Below are 21,853 nucleotides of genomic sequence, written 5' to 3'. Positions count from 1 at the left end.
CACTCTACCTGTCATGGAGGATTGCAGCTCTAATCATTCGTATACGAGCCGATGGTGCCTCGGTGTACGTGTTACACTGACATACGAATACGACGCTTCGCCATTTTCTCAGACAGTACATTTCCGGATTCCTTTGTAACCTTCAGCTTGCACGCGCATGTGGCGAACGTGTTACCTTGAATTGCGTATGTGACTTGCCTATTTTTGGACAGGAATTAATGACTAAGTAGTCCTTCGATGCAGATGGGCGGGGAGAGAAAGGTGAGGCCAGATACCGCAGCAGTGAGGTAGGCGCTGATTCTCTTCTAAGCAATCCTCGACCTCCGTTGATCTGGTTTCTGACCTTCCCGGTAGGTAATTACCCATCAGACGCACATGTGGTTCCCGGCTGTCATTACGCGATCTGATCACGCTAGAGCTACGCGATGTATAAAAGACCGGGAGCAGATCTCGTCCGCACAGTCTACACTGCTAGCGCCTGCGACGTGACGGATGCAGACAATAAGAATATGAACAGGATTCTGGTGAGCAACATAGCCCGTAGTTCTTCTTCTTAGCGTTTATCCCGCGCTAGTAGGGTCCGCTTGTTGACACACCTGCCTCCATTTGGGTCTGTAAAGAGCATCTTCGTAGTTGGCATTAATGAATTCCATATCCTTCTTGATACGGTCCATCCATTGCGGTCGCCGTAATTTACGCGCGCAGCCGTATTTCGCGACAAAATACTCTTACTAGTCACTATCACATTGCTATACTCATAAAAATACATAAAATGATCTACAATAATGCGGCTGCAATAATTTTGATATGCGAGAAGAAATAGTCCAACGAGAGGAAGAAGTTTATATTTACTGGTATTTCAACATTGACTATCGTGCAACTATTAGTTCACTAATGGTACTTTTATTTTCGATGGCAGAAAGCAAAAATAAACAAGCAAAGAACTGATTTGAGTAGAGTCCATAATTCTACTACTTTTAATAGAGAAAGAAAATTTTTAGATCAGGGGATAGCGTTCGGCGAAACATCTTGACTTTTCCTTGCATACGAAGCTTGCGCTGGGCAGCACGACGTCGGCGGGTTACGACGTTGTGAGGAGGATACAGGCAGTTTCACTTGTTAATCTTCTCCGGCGAAGCGCGAACGAAGTTTCTCCACAGCTGTATCAGTAACCCAGTGGCGATTAACAAACCACAAGACGCTGGTAGGAGACCGTTGTTGACATGTCCCCTCTTGCAAAGCACATTACATAGACGGCGTTCGTTTGTACACATTGTGCACTGTCCGTGACGCTTTCGTCCATAACTACACAGTTCTTCACATTCATAGAGCCGTATCCACAAATACACAGTTCACAGAACTGTCCTTTTACGTGATGCATACCGTAAACAATGTCCACTCTGTTCTCGCCGTTCAAACTTCCGTAATGGCATTGAAAGTCAGATATACTGCACAGGTAACTAAAGTCTCCACTTTGCGGCTTGATTAAACGCGAAAGACAACAGTTGCATCACGTGAATATCAATGCCAGCAAAGTTAATTCGAATAAAAGCACAGCTCATGTCGGTCACAACAAAATCCTCTTAGCGGCGCTTTCACAGTCCGGCTTATTTGCTCCTAATGCTCGCTGGCGATGGCATTACGTACCGCAGCGGTAAAGCGAACTGACATTCTCGTAGTTCGATATGACTGTCCAGACAATTCCGGGTGCTTTTCACAAAAACATAATATCATTTTCCCGCGCACGCTTCATAGACGCATCGTCCATCATACCTTCTATTACACACCCTCTGTTCGACTATCGATATCGCTATCGTTGTCCTCCGTCGTTGTCCTCTGTCTACAGATGTTATACCATTGTCGTAAATAACATAAATCTTTATAAATGTTCTTGACTGCATTTTTCACAATTAATAATAAACTAAAAAAAGAAATTTACATACTTTCGCACAGCTACAAAGCAAGAAACCTATTTATCCACTGGAAAACGAAATAATCACAATTACATCTTTACATTTAAAACCCACAGTAGTACGTTTCATGATCATAATTATATATGCCGGTAGGAACAAAAGAAAAAAAATAGAAAACGAAAGAAAATCATGAAAAAAAATTTATGTGCGTAATTAGCAACGCCTTCATACACCGAGTCTGCTTTACTGCGCATGACGTGCCCGTACCACCTTAACCTGCCTTCCCGTAGTTTGTCTGAGCTGGGTGCAACTCCAAGTCGCTGTCGAGCGTCGGCGCTTGTTGCACGGTCAAATCGGGTAAGCCTGAGCGACCATCGGAGCATTCGCATTTCCATCACGCCCATGTTCTATAGTCTGATTTAAATTGGTTGGCGTCTGACGTTCAAGGAGCTAGACCAGGGCAGAAATTTTTTATAGGCTTAAAATGTTCCTCAGAGAATCTAGTTTTGACATTCATTGACATAAAGTGTACCATAAATGTTAAAATAAGTTAAAACCGCGATTTACTTCATGGAAGTCTGGAGCATCTGAGCGCTCGAATGCAGTCGACGTAATAATGTAAGTTACCTACTGGATATGGATCCTGTTAGTTTCGAATAGTCTCACAGAGGGCATTAGTATCAACTAAAATATTATTATTTAACAAAAGTTTTGTTCACAACATGGTTCGTATATAGTAAACAATCTTAAAGCACGTGCTTGTCTCGCATCTGCTTAACGTGTAATTTCGCTAATTTTTTATACGAAGTAAAATGCGAGTCTTAGAAATTGACAGACGTATATATACGGATAGAAAGGATCGAAATGTAATCCCAGCCGTGCAAAAACCGCTTCGTTTGGTAAGCGGAGCCAGTTAATCGACATAATTTCGTCAAAGTGAGAGCGTTTCGACACAGCGAAAAAGAGGCCAACTGAACGGTGCTTGCATTGCCGATTAAAAGTTTGGTCAGTTTCCACACTACAAAACAGAACTCGTATTTTCAAAACAACATTTTTCAGATTGGCGGGAGCTATAACTCGTGAAATATACACGCAATTACATTACACTTTTTCTTACTTTTGAGTCGGCATTTTCCTCTACTCTAGTACGTGGGATTTTTGCGATACATTACGATTTCGATCTTTGATGCTCGTTTTTATAACGACATTTTTGTCGAAAAAATTACCTTTTATTTCAGAGTGCCACCATTCTGTTAGATACCACGTTAGACAATGTCATCAGTTTCAAAGCAGTTTGAAATTCTGTTCGAGATTGACGGTTGTAGCCTTCAGAGCTCTCACCAACCACAGTTACACTTCACGAAGGCCTTTCGTCGATGTCGAGTAGTGTTCTGTGGGTGCAAGATTTCTTACTTAAAAAATACATTATGAAATCTTAAGGGTGTACGATAAAAGTCTAATGTCAGTTTTCTGATTTGTTTGCTATTTCACTGAAAAAATCCTGAATATCGGCCCAAAATCGAGCGTCATGCTACTCTATCCCCTTAAGGCTCGAATGTTCGATGTTGTTCCCTCAAGTACCACCTGCAAGCACCAGCCGTATCGCTTGACTCCCCGCAGTGATAGAAAATCACTTTCAGGCCTCAACTGCGTACAAAAATCACGTGAAGATTCTGAAATTGAGCTATGGGATAAATGTCTATAGTGTGTTTAAGCATGCTGAAACCCTGTTCGTAGGTTTGGTTAGCACTTTTGTCAGGTTTTAGCTAGTAAAAAGTATGTGTTTAGAGACTGCATCTCCTGCAAAAATGAGGAAAATTTCTGAAATTCATTTCTGTATGTCTATATGCCTATATGTCTATAATGTCTTTAAGCGTGTCAGAAATCTGGATTGATTTTCAGTAGGGTCGGAGTTATATTTGGTTTTCAAATAGTATTCTAGTCGAGTATAGGCAGGCACAACACTTAACCCTTCATTCACGGGGTGTGGTCTCCCAGATCGCTCCATAATTTTCGAAATCGCTCTCCACGTTCAGTTCTGGCGGAATGCTTCTATATACCTACCCTCCTTAATTCCCTGTTAGCCAACTCTACAATGTTTTGTTGTCAGTTGCCTTATCGCATTCCTCTTTTATTGTTGTTGACACGTGTTAATGACACATGTTGGGGCTTCCTAGCCCGTATCTCGCAAACTGTTTTGTTATCGGTTGCCTTATCGCCTTCTTCTTTTTTTGTTGCTGACACATGTTAATGACACATGTTGGGGTCTCCTAGGCCGCACCTCGTAAACTACGTACCTGTTTTCTCTAGTTTGGTAGAAAATCTGTTTCCATGAATGTGTCAGTTTTAAATATCCTAAGTTTTATGAAACTATTAGACGGTGGATGGTGGAAGACGTCAATGATACAGATGAAGAAACACACGAGAAAGATGGCTGTTTTACAATAGCCAGTGATCACTCGTCTGCCAGCTAACAACAGGCTCATTCAGAGGAATGACAGTGGTGCTGGTCGCCTTCCTGTTTCTCCAATAAAACACTTAAAATGTTAGTGAACGTGAAATGCGTTTTGAGTGGCTGTAAAGAGAAATGTAGATTCTAGTGAAAATGAAACGCGTTTTGAGTGGCTGTAAAGAGAAATGTAGATTCTAGCATGCACTGAATCTCAGTTTTGCCGACTTCCTTTGTGTACCTATTGAATGGAACTTTTATGCGGAAGTTTAAACGCTGGAGTTTAGTTTTGTCTGAAAATGAACTTGCTACAGAGATATTATAATCTTTCAGACTGTAAAATTCATTTCTCCAACAGTTTGTGTGTACTATTCAGAAACCAGTGCAGAAATATGCGATTTTGTGTGATAAAAAGCAAAAGACTGCATGCTTTATTTAGTGCAATAAAATTAACAAGGAATATTTAAACAATATTTAAACAGTTGTAGGAATAAATGTCATATAAATTAAATTAAATTTTCTAATTATTTATGCCTTAAATCTTCCCAGGCTCTCCCGGTGGTATACGTTACCCAAAGCTCACCCCGTGATTGAAGGGTCGCAGCGGAAATGGCAACACAGTGGGAGCTAACAATGCCAGACCACACAGCTCCCATTAGCGTATTGCTGGCGCAAGCCGTCCAGCCAGCCACATGTCGGATGCAAACTAATTCAAATACGACTGTGTGCAATCACAGAACAAAATCATTTACCCACAAACATTCCTCCGTCAAACAAATGTTACGGTAAAAGCGTGACGCAGTTTTACGATCTCAGTTATCCACTGAGAAGAACGTGGGAAGTCATTCATTAAAACAAATTACTTTAAAATAGAAGTAGATGACCTTACGTTTGAAAGTAGGTCTGAAAAAAAGAGCTCCAGCGACAGACGTTACACACGAGGCGTAGTTCGTCACAAGGAAGTTGACTGATGAAATTACAGAGCGTATGTTTGAAAAAGAGACGTGTTGCATTGGCAAAGACGAGAAAATCATGAAAATAAGACCGCGTTCGGAGTTTTATCGACACTCATTCATCCCACGCACCATTCGCGAATGCAGCGGGGAAGGGGCAAAGTATAGTGTTACCACAACTATCCTCCGCCACACACTATAAAGGGACTTGCAGAGTACAGATGTGGATGAATGAATCAAAAAGAGAGATGTGTTAGCAAGTGACGAGGTCACAGATAGAACTGGACGGCGGTTTAAGGCAGAGAACGGATGGCCTGAATTACAAGGGCGAAAACGGCCAGGAGTGTATTTGGTATATTACAAGTAAGTGGAGTTTTCGAAAATAAGCTTCTATTTGCCTGAAAAGTAGCATTTGCATTCACTGTATACAACTTGGTTAGACATACACCGGTGAGATGAGAGAGAGAGACAGACAGAGACAGAGAGAGAGAGAGAGAGAGAGAGAGAGAGAGAGAGTCAGTTAAAACAACAAATGGGTCAGGTAAGAGAGTGGAACAGAAGGCGCAGCTAAGGCAATCAGTAAAAGGATATGCATGACAGCGGAACATATAGCCAGCGGAATGGATGGTAGGTGTATTGAGACAGATCTTTTGTTCGTTTCCAAGAGACAGACAAATTGTTCAAATGGCTCTAAGCACTATGTGACTTAAAATTTGAGGTCATCAGTTCCCCAGACTTAGAACTACTTAAACCTAACCAACCTAAGGACATAACACACAACCATGCCCGAGGCATGATTCGAACCTGCGACCGTAACAGCAGCGCGGTTCCGGACTGAAGCGCCTAGAAGCGCTCGGCCACCATGGCCGGCACAACAGACAGAAAAAAATCAAAGCGATGTCGTGGAAAGTTGGTAACTGACGCTGGAAAATGTACTGGAAGTAACGAGGAATGTGCGTGGCTGAGGGCTATAAGTCCTATAAATGGCCAGGGTTGCAGGCGGCGTTATCCTGCAACGAACATCACACAGTTAATGATGATGATAGTGACTGTCAAGACGATGATGTCTCACGCAGACTAACAGAGTATTGGCGTTGGTATTTGACATTAGCAAATCAGAAGACATCTGTTACGAAATAGTCAATAAAGGAATTTTAATAGTCTTGACGTAGAATTTTTATCCGCCCGTTTTAATAGAGTATTGCCCCCAAAATTTTCACTCAGTAAACCTTGCCTCCTAACAGACTATCTTCGTTGTTAGTAGATTTAGTGGGATGGTACTCTTCTTCCAGAAATTGACAAGTTTGGAAAGGTTACTACAAATCATGTGGCAAATCTTCTTGAGCGCTGCCTTTTCAAGCTCTAGAGGTCATGATGTTCCTAGTCGAACGGAAGAGTTCTATCCACAGGAAATCAAGAGCATCAGTTAGAAAAAATTGTTGTACTGAGCTCACATTCTTCATCTAAATGGGAAGTACTTAGATGTGTCACACAAGGTGTTATCAAAAGTCCCTTTCTCTTTGATATTGTGATAAATAGCACATAAAAAGTACGAAGGGTGTTCAATAAGTAATGTAACACATTTTTATCTGGATTTCATCAGGATTCCAATGCACCATTTCCTACTCTTTGAGCTACAAAACTCTATTTTTCAACATAATCTCCGTTCAACGCGATGGCCTTACGCCACCTTACTGGAAGGGCCTGTATTCACACATGGCACCACTCTACTGGTCGATGTCCGAGCAAACGTCTTGCTACACCAGTAACCTTCCCATCATTCAAATACAGCTTCCCGTGGAGCACATCTTTCATTGAGCCAAATAGATGGAAGTTGGTAGGTGCGAGATCCCGGCTGTAGGGTGAGCGAGGAAGAACAGTTCAATGAACTTCTGTGAGCTCGTATTGGGTGTGCAGACTTGCGTGAGGTCTAGTGGAGCAGCGAAATGTATGATTGTGATCCGTCGCGCACCTCGAACGAGAGCGTTCACACTTTCCAACATTGCAAGAGTCACAACTGTGTGTGGCCGACCGACACGCGGGAGATTGGACAGGTTTGAGCGACCTTGTTGAGATGCTGACCGACGCCTCGCCCAACGACTCGACGTGCTTTTGTTCACTGCCAGCTCTGTAGATATTCTACAAGTGCCTGTGAATATCTGCGATGCTCTGGTTTTCAACAAAAATAAACTCAATTACAGTTCTCTACTTAGAACGCATCTCCGCTACAGGTAACATTTTGAATGTACCGATGCCACCTATCGGAGCTTTATGAAACTATAGTCAGTGCAGCAGGAATATTCCATGATGTCCCATAGCAAATTCTACATTTGCTCAAACGAAACGGGCAGAGAAAAAATGTGTTGCATTACTTACTGACCGTCCCTCGTATCTTTAACAAATGCTGTTGATGAAATTTTCGTGTAAGTTAATATTTGGTTTGTACTCAGTTCACTGACATTAAACATGCGAACCTCTAAACAAACCTTTGTTTGCAAACCCAGTGAGGTCAGAAATAGTTGAGTAAAAACAATGGAATAATTTGCTTACTTTTCTCAATGGAGAGACGTCTACAGACGTTAAAGAAACATCTGGCGTGCCACAGGGGAGTGTTATGGGACCATTGCTTTTCACAATACATATAAATGACCTAGTAGATAGTGTCGGAAGTTCCATGCGGCTTTTCGCGGATGATGCTGTAGTATACAGAGAAGTTGCAGCATTAGAAAATTGTAGCGAAATGCAGGAAGATCTGCAGCGGATAGGCACTTGGTGCAGGGAGTGGCAACTGATCCTTGACATAGACAAATGTAATGTTTTGCTTATACACAGAAAGAAGGATCCTTTATTGTATGATTATATGATAGCGGAACAAACACTGGTAGCATTTACTTCTGTAAAATCTCTGGGAGTATGCGTGCGGAACGATTTGAAGTGGAATGATCATATAAAATTAATTGTTGGTAAGGCGGGTACCAGGTTGAGATTCATTGGGAGAGTCCTTAGAAAATATAGTCCATCAACAAAGGAGGTGGCTTACGAAACACTCGTTCGACGTATACTTGAGTATTGCTCATCAGTGTGGGATCCGTACCAGATCGGGTTGACGGAGGAGATTGAGAAGATCCAAGGAAGAGCAGCGCGTTTCGTCACAGGGTTATTTGGTAACCGTGATAGCGTTACGGAGATGTTTAACAAACTCAAGTGGCAGACTCTGCAAGAGAGGCGCTCTGCATCGCGGTGTAGCTTGCTCGCCAGGTTTCGAGAGGGTGCGTTTCTGGATGAGGTATCGAATATATTGCTTCTCCCTACTTATACCTCCCGAGGAGATCGCGAATGTAAACTTAGAGAGATTAGAGCGCGCACGGAGGCTTTCAGACAGTCGTTCTTCCCGCGAACCATGCGCGACTGGAACAGGAAAGGGAGGTAATGATAGTGGCACGTAAAGTGCCCTCCGCACACACCGTTGGGTGGCTTGCGGAGTATAAATGTAGATGTAGATTCCATACGTAAAAACGGCAACATAGTATTTTGGGGTAACTCAGCCAGGTTTTTTTGTTTTAAAAACTGTCCATTACGAATTATTTATGGGACGACCTTTTAAGAACGTCTTGTAGATCTGGGCATACTAGCTACTACTTCTCAGTATATTTGTTAGTTAATCAAATTTGTTTTCCTGATGCACTCAACAGCCGAAACATTATGATCACCTGCTTAGTAACTTTGGATTCGCCTGTGGAATGCAATACAACAACGATTATGCTCGAAAAGGATTCATCAGATCACTGGTATATTTTCACAGGTATGTGGCAATAGATGGTTACGCACAAGTAATGCAACTCAAGTGAACTAAGGGCCGGTGATTCGTGTGCATACGGTAGCGTCCGAGATGTGTTCCATCGGGTTCAGAAGAGGCGAATTTGGTGGGAAAGACATCAATGTCATTTCACTATCGTGCTCGTCAAACCACTGTGATACGGATAATTATCCTATTGGAAGATGCCATTTTCATCGCCACCGGGGAAGACATCAGAGATGAAGGAATTCTGGTGTTCCGCAGTAGTGTTCCCGTATTCCACAGATGACATGGTGTCTTCGATTACAACCATAGGTTCTATCGAATCACAGGTGGATTTTCCCCACATTTAGAGCCGTTGCAATTCATCACATGAAGTCTTCTTGTATCTTTCCACAGTCACTCAACTTCGACATCTTACGGTACACCACAGCATTATCAGCAAATAAACCCAGATTGCTACCCACCCTCTCCACCAGATCACTTATATATATAGAGAACAACAGCGGTCTTATCGCACTTCTCTGGGGCACTCCTGACGATTCCCTTGTCTCGCCATCGAAGATAACATACTGGGTTCTATTCCTTAAGAAGTGTTCGAGCCACTCACATATCTGTGGACTTGTTTCATATGCTCGAATCTTCGTTGGCAGCTTGGAACGGGGTACTGTGTCAAATACTTTTCGGAGAAATAGAAATATGGAATCTGCCTGTTACCCTTTATCAATAGTTCACAGTCTATGACGTGAGGAAAGGGCAAGCTGAGTTTCGCAGAAGCGATGCTTTCTAAAACCGTGCTGATTCGTGGACGTAAGCTTTTCGGATCACTAGGAAATTTATTATATTCCTTCTACTATGTACCTGTTACAACAAGGAAGTTGAGTTTTCGGATCAGGTGAGACGATTCCATTGATTCACAGTTCAGTTGAACCACTCCGTGCCCACTTCAGTCGGGATTGGCGATATCGTTTGCTCAGCATGGGAACACCTTGGGTCATCTCCTGTGGTGCTCCATCTTCAACAATGTTCGCTGTACGGCGTGCTCCAAAACACTTGTAACTGGATCAACAAGATATTCTGTCGTCAGACTCGCCACATATCGTCACCTATCTTGCTTTACAGACCGGGAAGCTTCCAACCGCCACGTTCTGTGATGGGGCATGGACGTCCAACTCCCTGTTGTCTTCGTGTTGCGTTTCCGTCCTTCAGCTGCTCTCCACAGATGTTCGCAACGGTATTGAACATCCTGCCGTCTTCGCCAGTTCAGAGGTGCTCGTACCCAGGCTGTCCTTTGGCTGAAGTCGTCGATGTCAATGGATTTCCCCATTTGCGGCCCATACCGTCGCTAGAATGATTCCCTATTTGTCTGCCTTGCCGCCTCAAGTAACTGTAACCGAGACCCACGAGAAAGTTAGGCCGTGGCGCGTATGTCACAGCAAAGCACGTGACAATTCAGGTCTTACGAGTGCCAGCAGCTGTCTCCGGCAGGGAGCAAGTAACTACGCTGAAGAGCCAAAGAAACTGGTACCCTTGTCTAATATCGTGTAGGGCCCCCGCCAGCACGCAGAAGTGCCGCAGCATGACGTGGCATGGACTCACCAATGTCTGATGTAGAGCTGGAGAGAACTGATACCATGAATCCTGCAGGGCTGTCCATAAATCCGTAAGAGTACTAAGGGGCGTGAGGTATCCCAGATATGCTCAATAATGTTCACGTCTGGGGCGTTTGGTGGCCAGCGGAACTGCTTAAACTCAGAAGAGTGTTCCTGAAGCAACTCTGTAGTAATTCTGGACGTGTGGAGTGTCACATTGTCCTGCCGGAATTGCTCAAGTTCGTCGAAATGAACAATGGATATGAATGGATGCAGGTGATCAGACGGGATGCTTACGTATGTGTCACCTGTCAGAGTCGTACTAGAAGTATCAGCGCTCCAACTGCACACGCCCCACGCCATTACAGCGCCTCCACCATCTTGAACAATCCTCTGCTGACATGCAGGGTCCATGGATTCATGAGGTTGTCTCCATACCCGTAGGCGTCCATCCACTCGTTACAATTTGAATCGAGACTCGTCTGACCAGGCAACATGTTTTCAGTCATCAAAAGCCCAATGTCGGTGTTGATGGGCCCAGGCGATGTGTAAAGCTCTGTGCGGTGCAATCATCAAAGGCACACGCGTGAGCCTTCAGCTACGAAAACCTATATCGATGATGTTTCGTTGAATGGTTCGCACGCTGACAGTTGTTGTTGGCCCAGAATTGAAATCTGCAGCTATTTGCGGAAGGGCTGCACTTCTGTCACGTTGAGCGATTCTCTTCGGTCGTCGTTGGAACCGTTCTTGCAGGCTATTTTTTCCGGCAGCAGCGATGTTGGAGATTTGATGTTTTATCGGATTCCTGACATTCACGACACACTCATAAAATGGTCGTACGGGAAATTCCCCACTTCATCACTATCTCGTAGATGTTGTGTCCCATAGCTCGTGCGCCGACTATAACACCACGTTCAAACTCACTTCAATCTAAGCTGCCACTGTAGCAGCAATAATCGATCTAACAACTGCACCAGACACCTGTTGTCTTATATTGGCGTTGCCGACCGCAGCGCCGTATTCTGCCTGTTTACATATATCTGTATTTGAATACTGATGGCTACACCAGTTTCTTTGGCGCTGCAGCCTATTTCAGACAAGTTTAACAATTCTTGACTGTGCATTTAAATGCGTGCAAGCTCTCGATAACATAGGACAAAGTTAATACCTTTGGTGGGTATCTTTTCACTGACATATTGATTTTCTGTGGGCCCTGCACGGGGCCGAGCGTTCGCGAGGTATTGCGGACAAGCCGACTAGTGTGACGTTGCGGGGCCCGTCTTTCTCGCTGACGTCGACTGCAACGCCGCAAGGTGATAATCGGTCTCGCCGTGAATATGGTGGTGATATTTTGGTGCTTGAGTGCATTACATCTGCTACATCTCCTCAGTATGGGTCTCCAGAACGAGTTCTTTGAGTAAACTATCTAAGACAAAAACGTTGCGGTCGTCAGGAATCGGTCACTTCTCGTACATGTACGTCTACATGTTTACTCCGGAATTCGCAATTAAGAGGCTGGCAGAGGGTTCATCGAACCACCTTTAAGTTACTTCTCTACCGCTCCGCTCTCTAACAGAGCGCTGGAAAAAACGAAGACTTAAGTCTTTCCGTGCGAACTCTGATTTCTCTTGTTTTATTATGATGATCTTTCTCGCTATGTACGTGGACAACAAAATATTTTCACACTCTGAGGAGAAAGTTGATGATTGAAATTCCTTGAGAAGATTCCTCTGCAATGAAAAACCCTTTTGTTTTACTGATGTCCACGTCAAATGCTGAATAATGTCAGAGACACTTTCTCCCCTATTTCGCGATAATACAAAACGAGCTGCCCTTCTTTGAACTTTTTCGATGTCCTCCATCAATCGTATCTGGTAAGGATCCCACACCACACAGCAGTACTCCAGAAGAGAGCGGAGAAGCGCAGTGTAGGCAGTATCTTTAGAAGTCATTTTACATTTTCTAAGTCTTCTGTCAATAAAACACAGTCTTTGGTTTGCTTTCCCCACAACATTATCTATGTGATTGGTAAAGTTTAAGTAATTCGTAACTGTAAATTGTAAGTATTTAGTTGATTTTACAGCCTTTATATTTGTGTGATTTATCGCGTAACTGAAATTTATTGGATTCTTTTTAGGGCTAATGTAGATGACTTCACACTTATTATTATTTAGAGTCAATTACCACTTTTTGTACCGTACAGATATCTTCTCTAAATCATTTTGCAATTCGTTTTAATCATCTGATGGCTTTATATGATGGTAAATCACAACATCATCTGCAACCAGTCTAAGAGTACTGCTCCAATTGTCTCTTAAATCGTTAATGTAGATCAGGAATAGCAGAGGAACTACAAAATTTTCGTGGGGAACTCCAGATATTACTTCTGCTTCACTCTATGTCTTTCCGTCAATTACTACATACCGTGACCTTTCTGACAGGAAATCTCGACTCCACTCACAGAACTGAGGCGGTACTCCATAGGCAAGCAAATTATTTAGAATTCGCTTGTGAGGAACGGTGTCAAAAGTCTTGGGGAAAACTAAAAATATGGACTAAGTCTGACGTCGCCTGTCGATAGCTCTCATTACTTCGTGAGGATAAAGAGCTAGTTGTGTTTCACAACAACGATATTTTCTTAATCCGTATTAGCTGTTTGTCAATAAATCGTACTCTTCGAGGTACCCATAACGTTCGAACACGGTATATATTCCAAATTCCTACTGCAAATACACGTTACTGATTTAGGTCTGTAATTCAGAGAGTTAATCCTAATTCCTTTCTTGGATACTGGTGTGATTTGTGTAACTTTACAGTCTTTGGGTACGGACCTTTCTACGAGCGAGCGGTTGTGTGTGATTGCTAAGTATGGAGGTATCGTATGAGTATCCTCTGAAAGGAACCTGACTGGACTTGCCTTTCTTAAGTGTTTGAAGCTGCATCGATACACCGAGGGTATTTGCTTCTGAGTTGCTCATGTTAGCAGTTGTTATTGATTCGAATTCTGGAGTAATTACTTCGTTTCGTTTTGTGAAGGAATTTCGGAAAACCATGTTTAGTAACTCTGCTTGAGTGGGAGTCTCATCAGTAATATCACCATTAATATCGCGTAGTTAAGATATTGCTTCGTTTTGCCACTGGTGTACTGTGCAGATGCCCAGAATCTCTTTGGATTTTCTGCCGGATTTCGAAACAGAGTTTCGTTGTGGAAACTATTAATAACATCTTGCATTGAAAATGGATTTAAATTTCGAGCTTCTGTAAAACGTGGGCAATCTTGGGAATTTTGCGTTCTTTTAAATTTGGCATGGTTTTTTCGCTGCTTCTGTAATGGTGTTCTGACCTATTTTGTGAACCATGGAGGATCAGTACCATCTCTTAATAAATTATTTGGTATACGTCTCTCAATTGCCGTAGATAATGTTTCTCTGAATTTAAAACACATCTGATCTACGCTTACATAGTCAGACTGGAAGGAGTGGCTCTTAGGAGGGTGTCAAGCGAGTTTTTATCTGTTTTTTTTTAAATAGATTTATTTTGCGTATAGTTTTGCTATCGTGCATTTAAGCATAAAAGTCGTTAGGTGATTAGAATTCTATAAAAAACTATCCTCCAGTGACGATGATGGAATATTTATAGTTTTTGGGTCCTGTATTTCATTTGACCTACGAACGTAAATCTTACATTTTCTCTGGCTTTGTGTTCAGGTGGAGGTAACTTTTCCTTTTTTTTGTACAGGTGCTGGGTGCGGCGGTTGTGTTGGCAGTGCAGCTAATGGCGTGCCATGGAGTCATATTGGCGGGCCCCCCGTTCACTCTGTACGGCCCCAACGGCACGGTGATCTACAGTCCACCACAGCATAACCTTTACAACCCCTTCCTCAACCCTCAACGCGAACTGCTGCTTGCTTCTCAATCCGCCTATCCTCAGTCTGGCTATGTGCAGATCGCCTACCCTCAAATCGACTACTTTGGATGAAGGGAGGTGGGACGCTCCTGACGTGGTCAGAAACGGAAATGAAATTTCCCATCGGCCTGCGAGTCACCACTGCAGACCTCCACTCCGCACTCAAACTGCAGAATACGATTGACATTCTACTTCCCTGTCTTAGTAAACATCTTATTTAACTGAAATCTCCTGTCGCAGGTCGAGTAAAGCGTGCTACAATACTAATAAATGCTTTTACACATAGTGTTGTGTTTTATTTATATGACTTTGTAACGTCCCCCTTCCTAACAGGCCTGCTGTATTGCGATATAACTGACCGCGATCGTATATACCTAATGAAATTTTGTAGTGAGTAAGGTTGTCATTATCGAAGGAAAATAACATCGGTTAGTTGGAGGAAAGTGTACAACAGACTCTTATGAAGGAAGAATCTATTCTAAACTTAAGCTAAATACTGACGATAGTTTTGAAATGGGTGGAATATAGTGCAATCGCTCACGAACTGCACAAGGGAGAAAAGCGTACTACATAATATTTGCTACAAAAATCACTGATAATACAAAGAAAACACTGATTAGCTATAATGGGTATAATTAAACGGTCGCCAGCGCGCTAGGGCAATGAATATACTGAATCTTAAGAAAGGTAATGGCAAAAAAATTTAAGCAATAATCACTGGCGTGGCAACAGAAGGTTGTCACACTTTTCCACAGCACAACAGCTCACGAGAAAATAAATGAATCAGAAAGCACTGAGTTTGCAGTTACTTATTCTGAAATACAAAATTTTGAAAGTAACGTTAAATGGAGTTACTGGTTAAATAAATGACTGGCTTAATTTAAACTTTATTATGTAAAAAATGACTTTTAGCAACCTCAGTCTAACGTAAAGCAAAATTTAGAAACAGGCAAGCAATTTACTTCTGATTACTGAAAGACTGAATTGAATTTACTTCAAGCAAATGAGCAACTGATTTTACTTTTAAAATAACAACTATAAAGTACATACCAAGCTAGCAGAAGTCACTCGCTAAGCTAAATACAGAATAAATGAAATGTGGACTGTTTTTTTTTTTTACTGTATCTTTAGTTATTAGTTTTGCCAGTGCAATTTTACGTTCCTTTAAGTAAATGAAGTTAATACTAAAATTAGAAAGCTAGTTTAATGATTGCATGGAAAGAAAAAGGGGCCCTGCCTGGTAATAATGTCTGAGGACAACGATAAGACAGGTGCCCTACAAGTTTTAACTATTGTAAGTAATTATGCAAGTTAGTAGTACTTTGTGAAAGAAATGGAACTGGATAAAGCCTCTACATTCCTACATCTGTCATTTAACAGTCTTACGATGTAGTAGCTGTGCGGACAACCAAAAATGTAGCCACGACAATGCTGAGCTGCCGTTGTTGCTGCTGCTGCTGTTTGAGAAACCCGAGTCGTCTCCAGAGCCACGGATAATTATGGGACAGGCAACAGTTGGAATTGTAGCTTTCTCCGCCTGCCCACTCCTACCGTGCTCTCAGTATTCGCGGGTTAGCGAATCAGGTGCGTCTACACTGTCGCGTGCGCCGAACAAACACTTCCGCACTCTTTCATGACTCAAGCTGCTCTGCCTCCTCTCTGCTCCCAACGCGACAGAGACTCTCCATACGCAAAGGTAAACAACGACAGAGCTACTACCATTTCGTCGTTGCTATCGATACATTTAAATAAAGTTTCCTTGACCATTTCGCAGCAATTTACAACATTTTGATTATAATTACAATCAATTATGTACAGTCAGAAATAGATACACTGTTACATCTAATACTTATTAAATATAGTTTCTGTAATGCAACTTATAGGTTCAGAATCAGAAGTACAGTACAAGTTATCAACGGATATTAAACGGCGAAAATTTTGTTTGGTGGCACTTTATCTGCTTTTTCGGTCTTACAAATTATTCTACACATCCGAGTAGACAGGGATGTTTCCCACTGTTATTTTCGTTCTCTGGGCTGAAGCACCATGATTTACTGCCACGGGAAACGCTAAATGATTTATTAAAAATGCTTTTAGAAACTTTAAGTAATGTTTCATACATAAAAAGGAAACCTAGCATACACACATAAAGCATGCAACATGTCAGTGAACTATATTAAGACTGGATTTACGCACGGAATGTTGAGAACAACATGTGGGATGATTGTGTAAGTGAATGAGCGAGCCATTTCTGCTGGATGTGGCAGAACTGTTAAACTCGAACCGCTCATTATTGCCAGGTGGTGCTGGTGCTGGTGGCTATGGTTATTCTGTTGGTGAAGAGTTCGGAGATCAGTTTTGTGTTTTAAAACATATAAACTTCATTTGTTAGTTTTGGAAAATACATAACGTGATCATAAATTTGTAAATTTCATTCTTTATGAAACAACTTAGTAATTTATATGCACTGCAAGAGAGTCCTTCTAAAAAAGTTTGTTTTATATAAAGCTCTGGAGAAAGCATCACCGCATAAGGCTGCCAGACGATTTCAAGACAGCTGAGAATTAAAGATTTTGGAGGACGATTTTAACTCAAGAATAGCACAGATTTGGCGCGATACATGTTAAGATGATGGATACTCACTGACACTAAAGATGTGAGTTCTGAGCTATTATCGTGGTTTAGCTGAAGTTTGACCTGTTCACTGAACACACCTTAGGTCACACAGCAAGACTGTAAGTACAAGAGCTCAGATGACTGTTTACAGAGCCGTCGACGGAAGCTTATATCGGTCTGTCAGGTGTGTAACATCCTCGTTGCACAATTGCCAATTGTGCAGTGATTGGAAGGTATTACTGAACTGAACATTTTAGTCTGAAAATCAGTTCAGGTCTCCCCTCTCTAAATGTATTTTAGCAAACGTTCTTTCTAGAAAGGAAACTTCACTACATCATTTCGTTATAACTAATACAGAACTTTTTCAGTGTACCTTTGAATACGAATGAAATATTTTGTTAAAATCCAACTAGAAATTTTAACGAAAGAGATAATACTAGAAAAGGCGGGTACTATTTTTCTTACGACTTATAATTAGGTTGCACTCACTGAAATAAAGTGTAAATGTGTTGCAGTTAATATTTTTAGGAGTGATTTAGTAGGGAAGTGTTATTAACAGTTCAAGTCTACGGGTTTGATTTCAAAAGACAATAGGAAGATAAAAACAATTGCCCCAGAGGTACTGGTGTTGGTTAGTGTCCAAGCTTACTACAAATTACACTAAGTTCACTCGTTTTACAAACTGTATACAGTCAGTGCTAGAAAACGTTAGAGATAAAACTGTGGTTTACTACTCCATTAACAGTTTCATGTGAGTTAATTATTGGATTAGTGTGCTTATAGTGATTCTTGAATTGTGTTGCAGTTGGTCAGAATTGATCTAACAATAAGTGATCAGTGTTTTTGACGGAAACTTCAACCAATCCTTTATTCTTTTGACTTTATGGATATACATAATTTTGACGCTACTTTCTGGATATTAGTTTCAATTAAAGGCACTTGTACATTGATTATATATTTTGTGAGTGCGTAATAGGTGGTTTTGTTGCTACACAATACTCATAATACGCTTAATTACTATTTCTGGACTGAATTCACTAGTCATTAACTTAGTGTGTCGTTGAGTAATACTTTCGCCGGCCTGAGTGTCATACCTTAATTTTATGCGGGTTATGATTATTATTTGAGCTGTTCTACAAGCGACAGCGCAACATCTAATCATTAAATTATTTATTTTACATTTTATTTTCTGTTACATACACGATACAGACCAAGAAGTATTACAAACATCAAAACGTTTCTCAACTGAGAACTGCAGAGAGAGCCCATAAAACCCCTTCTGTTTAAGTTCCCAACGTCCACTCCAGACTTCCACGTCTTGCAGTTGTTAGCACCTACAATATAAAAGCCTTGACGGATAGTTTTATGGGGAACAAATATGGTTTGGGTTTTGATGGATAGTGTTATGGGGAAGAAATATGGTTTGGTTGCTCACCAACGCAGCCCATGTGCTAAAACATTTGCTTGCCCTCACAACCAAATGTGTTGCGGGCCACACAAAGATGGAGAATAAAATGGTCTGTGAGTGTCAGGTTTGAATTTCAGATCCCACAAAAGCTCACAGTAGGTGTGAACATCCATTTTTTCCCTGTAACTCTGTATTGGATTAGTAGAGGTCCTCAAATATCCCAAAACGCTGCTATCGTCAACTTTCTTGCAAAAGCTTGACGTTTGATCCTTTCTTTCTGTAGGAGCAGTAGGATGTTTCCAAAGCATACTCTGTCGCTTAGTCCATGGTCTGTAGTTACTGGCCACGTTCATTAACGTTTAATAAAGAGACTGAGAAAGTATTTTCGCTGCTCTTAAAAATGTCTTCGATGCGATTTCGACACTTCCAAACGTTTCTGTTTTTGTTTGTCTGCCAGCTGGCTCGATGCATAACGACGTCAAACTCTGCTATGGTTTACAGTTTAGTGCATCTGGTGAACCGTGGGTAGTGTTCAAAATATGCAAAATTTCATAAATTCTGGCACGATGACCCTCATGAACCATTTTCTTACGTGTCTCCGATGTTCCTGTCCGTTTTATAGGTGGGTGGCTCGCTCGAACGCTCTTCGTCTCAGACATATACACGTCCAATTTTACGAGTAAAGTGGTTTATTCGATCCTGAAGTTTTCTTTCGCTATCACGGCTATCACCAAGTTGCAGCTGAATTCTGTGAATAATTTCCTCGGTTTTTGTCCATTCAGAATACAGGAAAAGAATCACTCCCCATACTTCTTACTTGGTGCTTACGAACAACGGCGCACACGAAATAAAAAGTTATCACTATCAATTAAGGTGTTACCTGAAGTAAGAAAGGTAACGCCCAAGACCAACGCTGAAATTAGGGAATGTAATTGTTGAGTCAATACTGTAAATCTGTTGTTGTTGTTGTGGTCTTCAGTCCTGAGACTGGTTTGATGCAGCTCTCCATGCTACTCTATCCTGTGCAAGCTTCTTCATCTCCCAGTACTTACTGCAACCTACATCCTTCTGAATCTGCTTAGTGTATTCATCTCTTGGTCTCCCTCTACGATTTTTACCCTCCACGCTGCCCTCCAATGCTAAATTTGTGATCCCTTGATGCCTCAAAACATGTCCTACCAACCGATCCCTTCTTCTAGTCAAGTTGTGCCACAAACTTCTCTTCTCTCCAATCCTATTCAATACCTCCTCATTAGTTACGTGATCTACCCAGCTTATCTTCAGCATTCTTCTGTAGCACCACATTTCGAAAGCTTCTATTCTCCTCTTGTCCAAACTAGTTATCGTCCATGTTTCACCTCCATACATGGCTACGCTCCATACAAATACTTTCAGAAACGACTTCCTGACACTTAAATCTATACTCGATGTTAACAAATTTCTCTTCTTCAGAAACGATTTTCTTGCCATTGCCAGTCTACATTTTATATCCTCTCTACTTCGACCATCATCAGTTATTTTACTCCCTAAATAGCAAAACTCCTTTACTACTTTAAGTGTCTCATTTCCTAATCTAATTCCCTCAGCATCACCCGATTTAATTTGACTACATTCCATTATCCTCCTTTTGCTTTTGTTGATGTTCATCTTATATCCTCCTTTCAAGACACTGTCCATTCCGTTCAACTGCTCTTCCAAGTCCTTTGCTGTCTCTGACAGAATTACAATGTCATCGCCGAACCTCAAAGTTTTTATTTCTTCTCCATGAATTTTAATACCTACTCCGAATTTTTCTTTTGTTTCCTTTACTGCTTGCTCAATATACAGATTGAATAACATCGGGGAGAGGCTACAACCCTGTCTCACTCCTTTCCCAACCACTGCTTCACTTTCACGCCCCTCGACTCTTATAACTGCCATCTGGTTTCTGTACAAATTGTAAATAACCTTTCGCTCCCTGTATTTTACCCCTGCCACCTTCAGAATTTGAAAGAGAGTATTCCAGTTAACATTGTCAAAAGCTTTCTCTAAATCTACAAATGCTAGAAATGTAGGTTTGCCTTTTCTTAATCTTTCTTCTAAGATAAGTCGTAAGGTTAGTATTGCCTCACGTGTTCCAACATTTCTACGGAATCCAAACTGATCTTCCCCGAGGTCCGCTTCTACCAGTTTTTCCATTCGTCTGTAAAGAATTCGCGTTAGTATTTTGCAGCTGTGACTTATTAAACTGATAGTTCGGTAATTTTCACATCTGTTAACACCTGCTTTCTTTGGGATTGGAATTATTATATTCTTCTTGAAGTCTGAGGGTATTTCGCCTGTCTCATACATCTTGCTCACCAGATGGTAGAGTTTTGTCATGACTGGCTCTCCCAAGGCCATCAGTAGTTCTAATGGAATGTTGTCTACTCCTGGGGCCTTGTTTCGACTCAGGTCTTTCAGTGCTCTGTCAAACTCTTCATGCAGTATCTTATCTTCCATTTCATCTTCATCTACATCCTCTTCCATGTCCATAATATTGTCCTCAAGTACATCGCCCTTGTATAAACCCTCTATATACTCCTTCCACCTTTCTGCCTTCCCTTCTTTTCTTAGAACTGGGTTGCCATCTGAGCTCTTGATATTCATACAAGTGGTTCTCTTCTCTGCAAAGGTCTCTTTAATTTTCCTGTAGGCAGTATCTATCTTACCCCTAGTGAGACAAGCCTCTACATCCTTACATTTGTCCTCTAGCCATCCCAGCTTAGCCATTTTGCACTTCCTGTCAATCTCATTTTTGAGACGTTTGTATTCCATTTTGCCTGCTTCATTTACTGCATTTTTATATTTTCTCCTTTCATCAATCAAATTCAATATTTCTTCTGTTAACCAAGGATTTCTATTAGCCCTCGTCATTTTACCTACTTGATCGTCTGCTGCTTTCACTACTTCATCCCTGAGCGTTACCCATTCTTCTTCTACTGTATTTCTTTCCCCCATTCCTGTCAATTGTTCCCTTATGCTCGCCCTGAAACTCTGTACAACCTCTGGTTCTTTCAGTTTATCCAGGTCCCATCTCCTTAAATTCCCATCTTTTTGCAGTTCCTTCAGTTTCAACCTGCAGTTCATAACCAAGAGATTGTGGTCAGAATCCATATCTGCCCCTGGAAATGTCCTACAATTTAAAACCTGGTTCCTAAATCTCTTTCTTACCATTATATAATCAATCTGGTACCTTTTA

At 41.6% G+C, this 21,853-nt stretch overlaps 1 protein-coding gene across 1 annotated transcript; it reads left to right on the top strand.

Moving 5' to 3' along the window:
* The first annotated feature begins 406 nt into the window (after positions 1-406).
* Positions 407-14,894, top strand: LOC124596357. Its single transcript, XM_047135465.1, has 2 exons — positions 407-524; positions 14,442-14,894. The coding sequence occupies exons 1-2, from the start codon at positions 426-428 to the stop codon at positions 14,679-14,681; spliced, it is 339 nt and encodes a 112-aa protein (XP_046991421.1). The 5' UTR covers positions 407-425; the 3' UTR covers positions 14,682-14,894.
* The last annotated feature ends 6,959 nt before the right edge of the window (positions 14,895-21,853 follow it).

This window comes from Schistocerca americana, chromosome 2 (genome assembly GCF_021461395.2).
Source record: "Schistocerca americana isolate TAMUIC-IGC-003095 chromosome 2, iqSchAmer2.1, whole genome shotgun sequence".
NCBI lineage: Eukaryota > Metazoa > Arthropoda > Insecta > Orthoptera > Acrididae > Schistocerca > Schistocerca americana.
Note: the sequence above shows the minus strand (reverse complement) of the source record. Positions and strands in the feature narration are given on the sequence as shown.

What these genes read in the sequence shown, in the direction of transcription:
- LOC124596357 (XM_047135465.1), top strand. Translation starts at nt 426, where the DNA reads ATGTATAAAAGACCGGGAGCAGATCTCGTCCGCACAGTCTACACTGCT. An exon ending in AGAATATGAACAGGATTCTG is followed by an intron (nt 525 to 14,441) that starts GTGAGCAACATA and finishes TTTTTTGTACAG; the next exon opens with GTGCTGGGTGCGGCGGTTGT.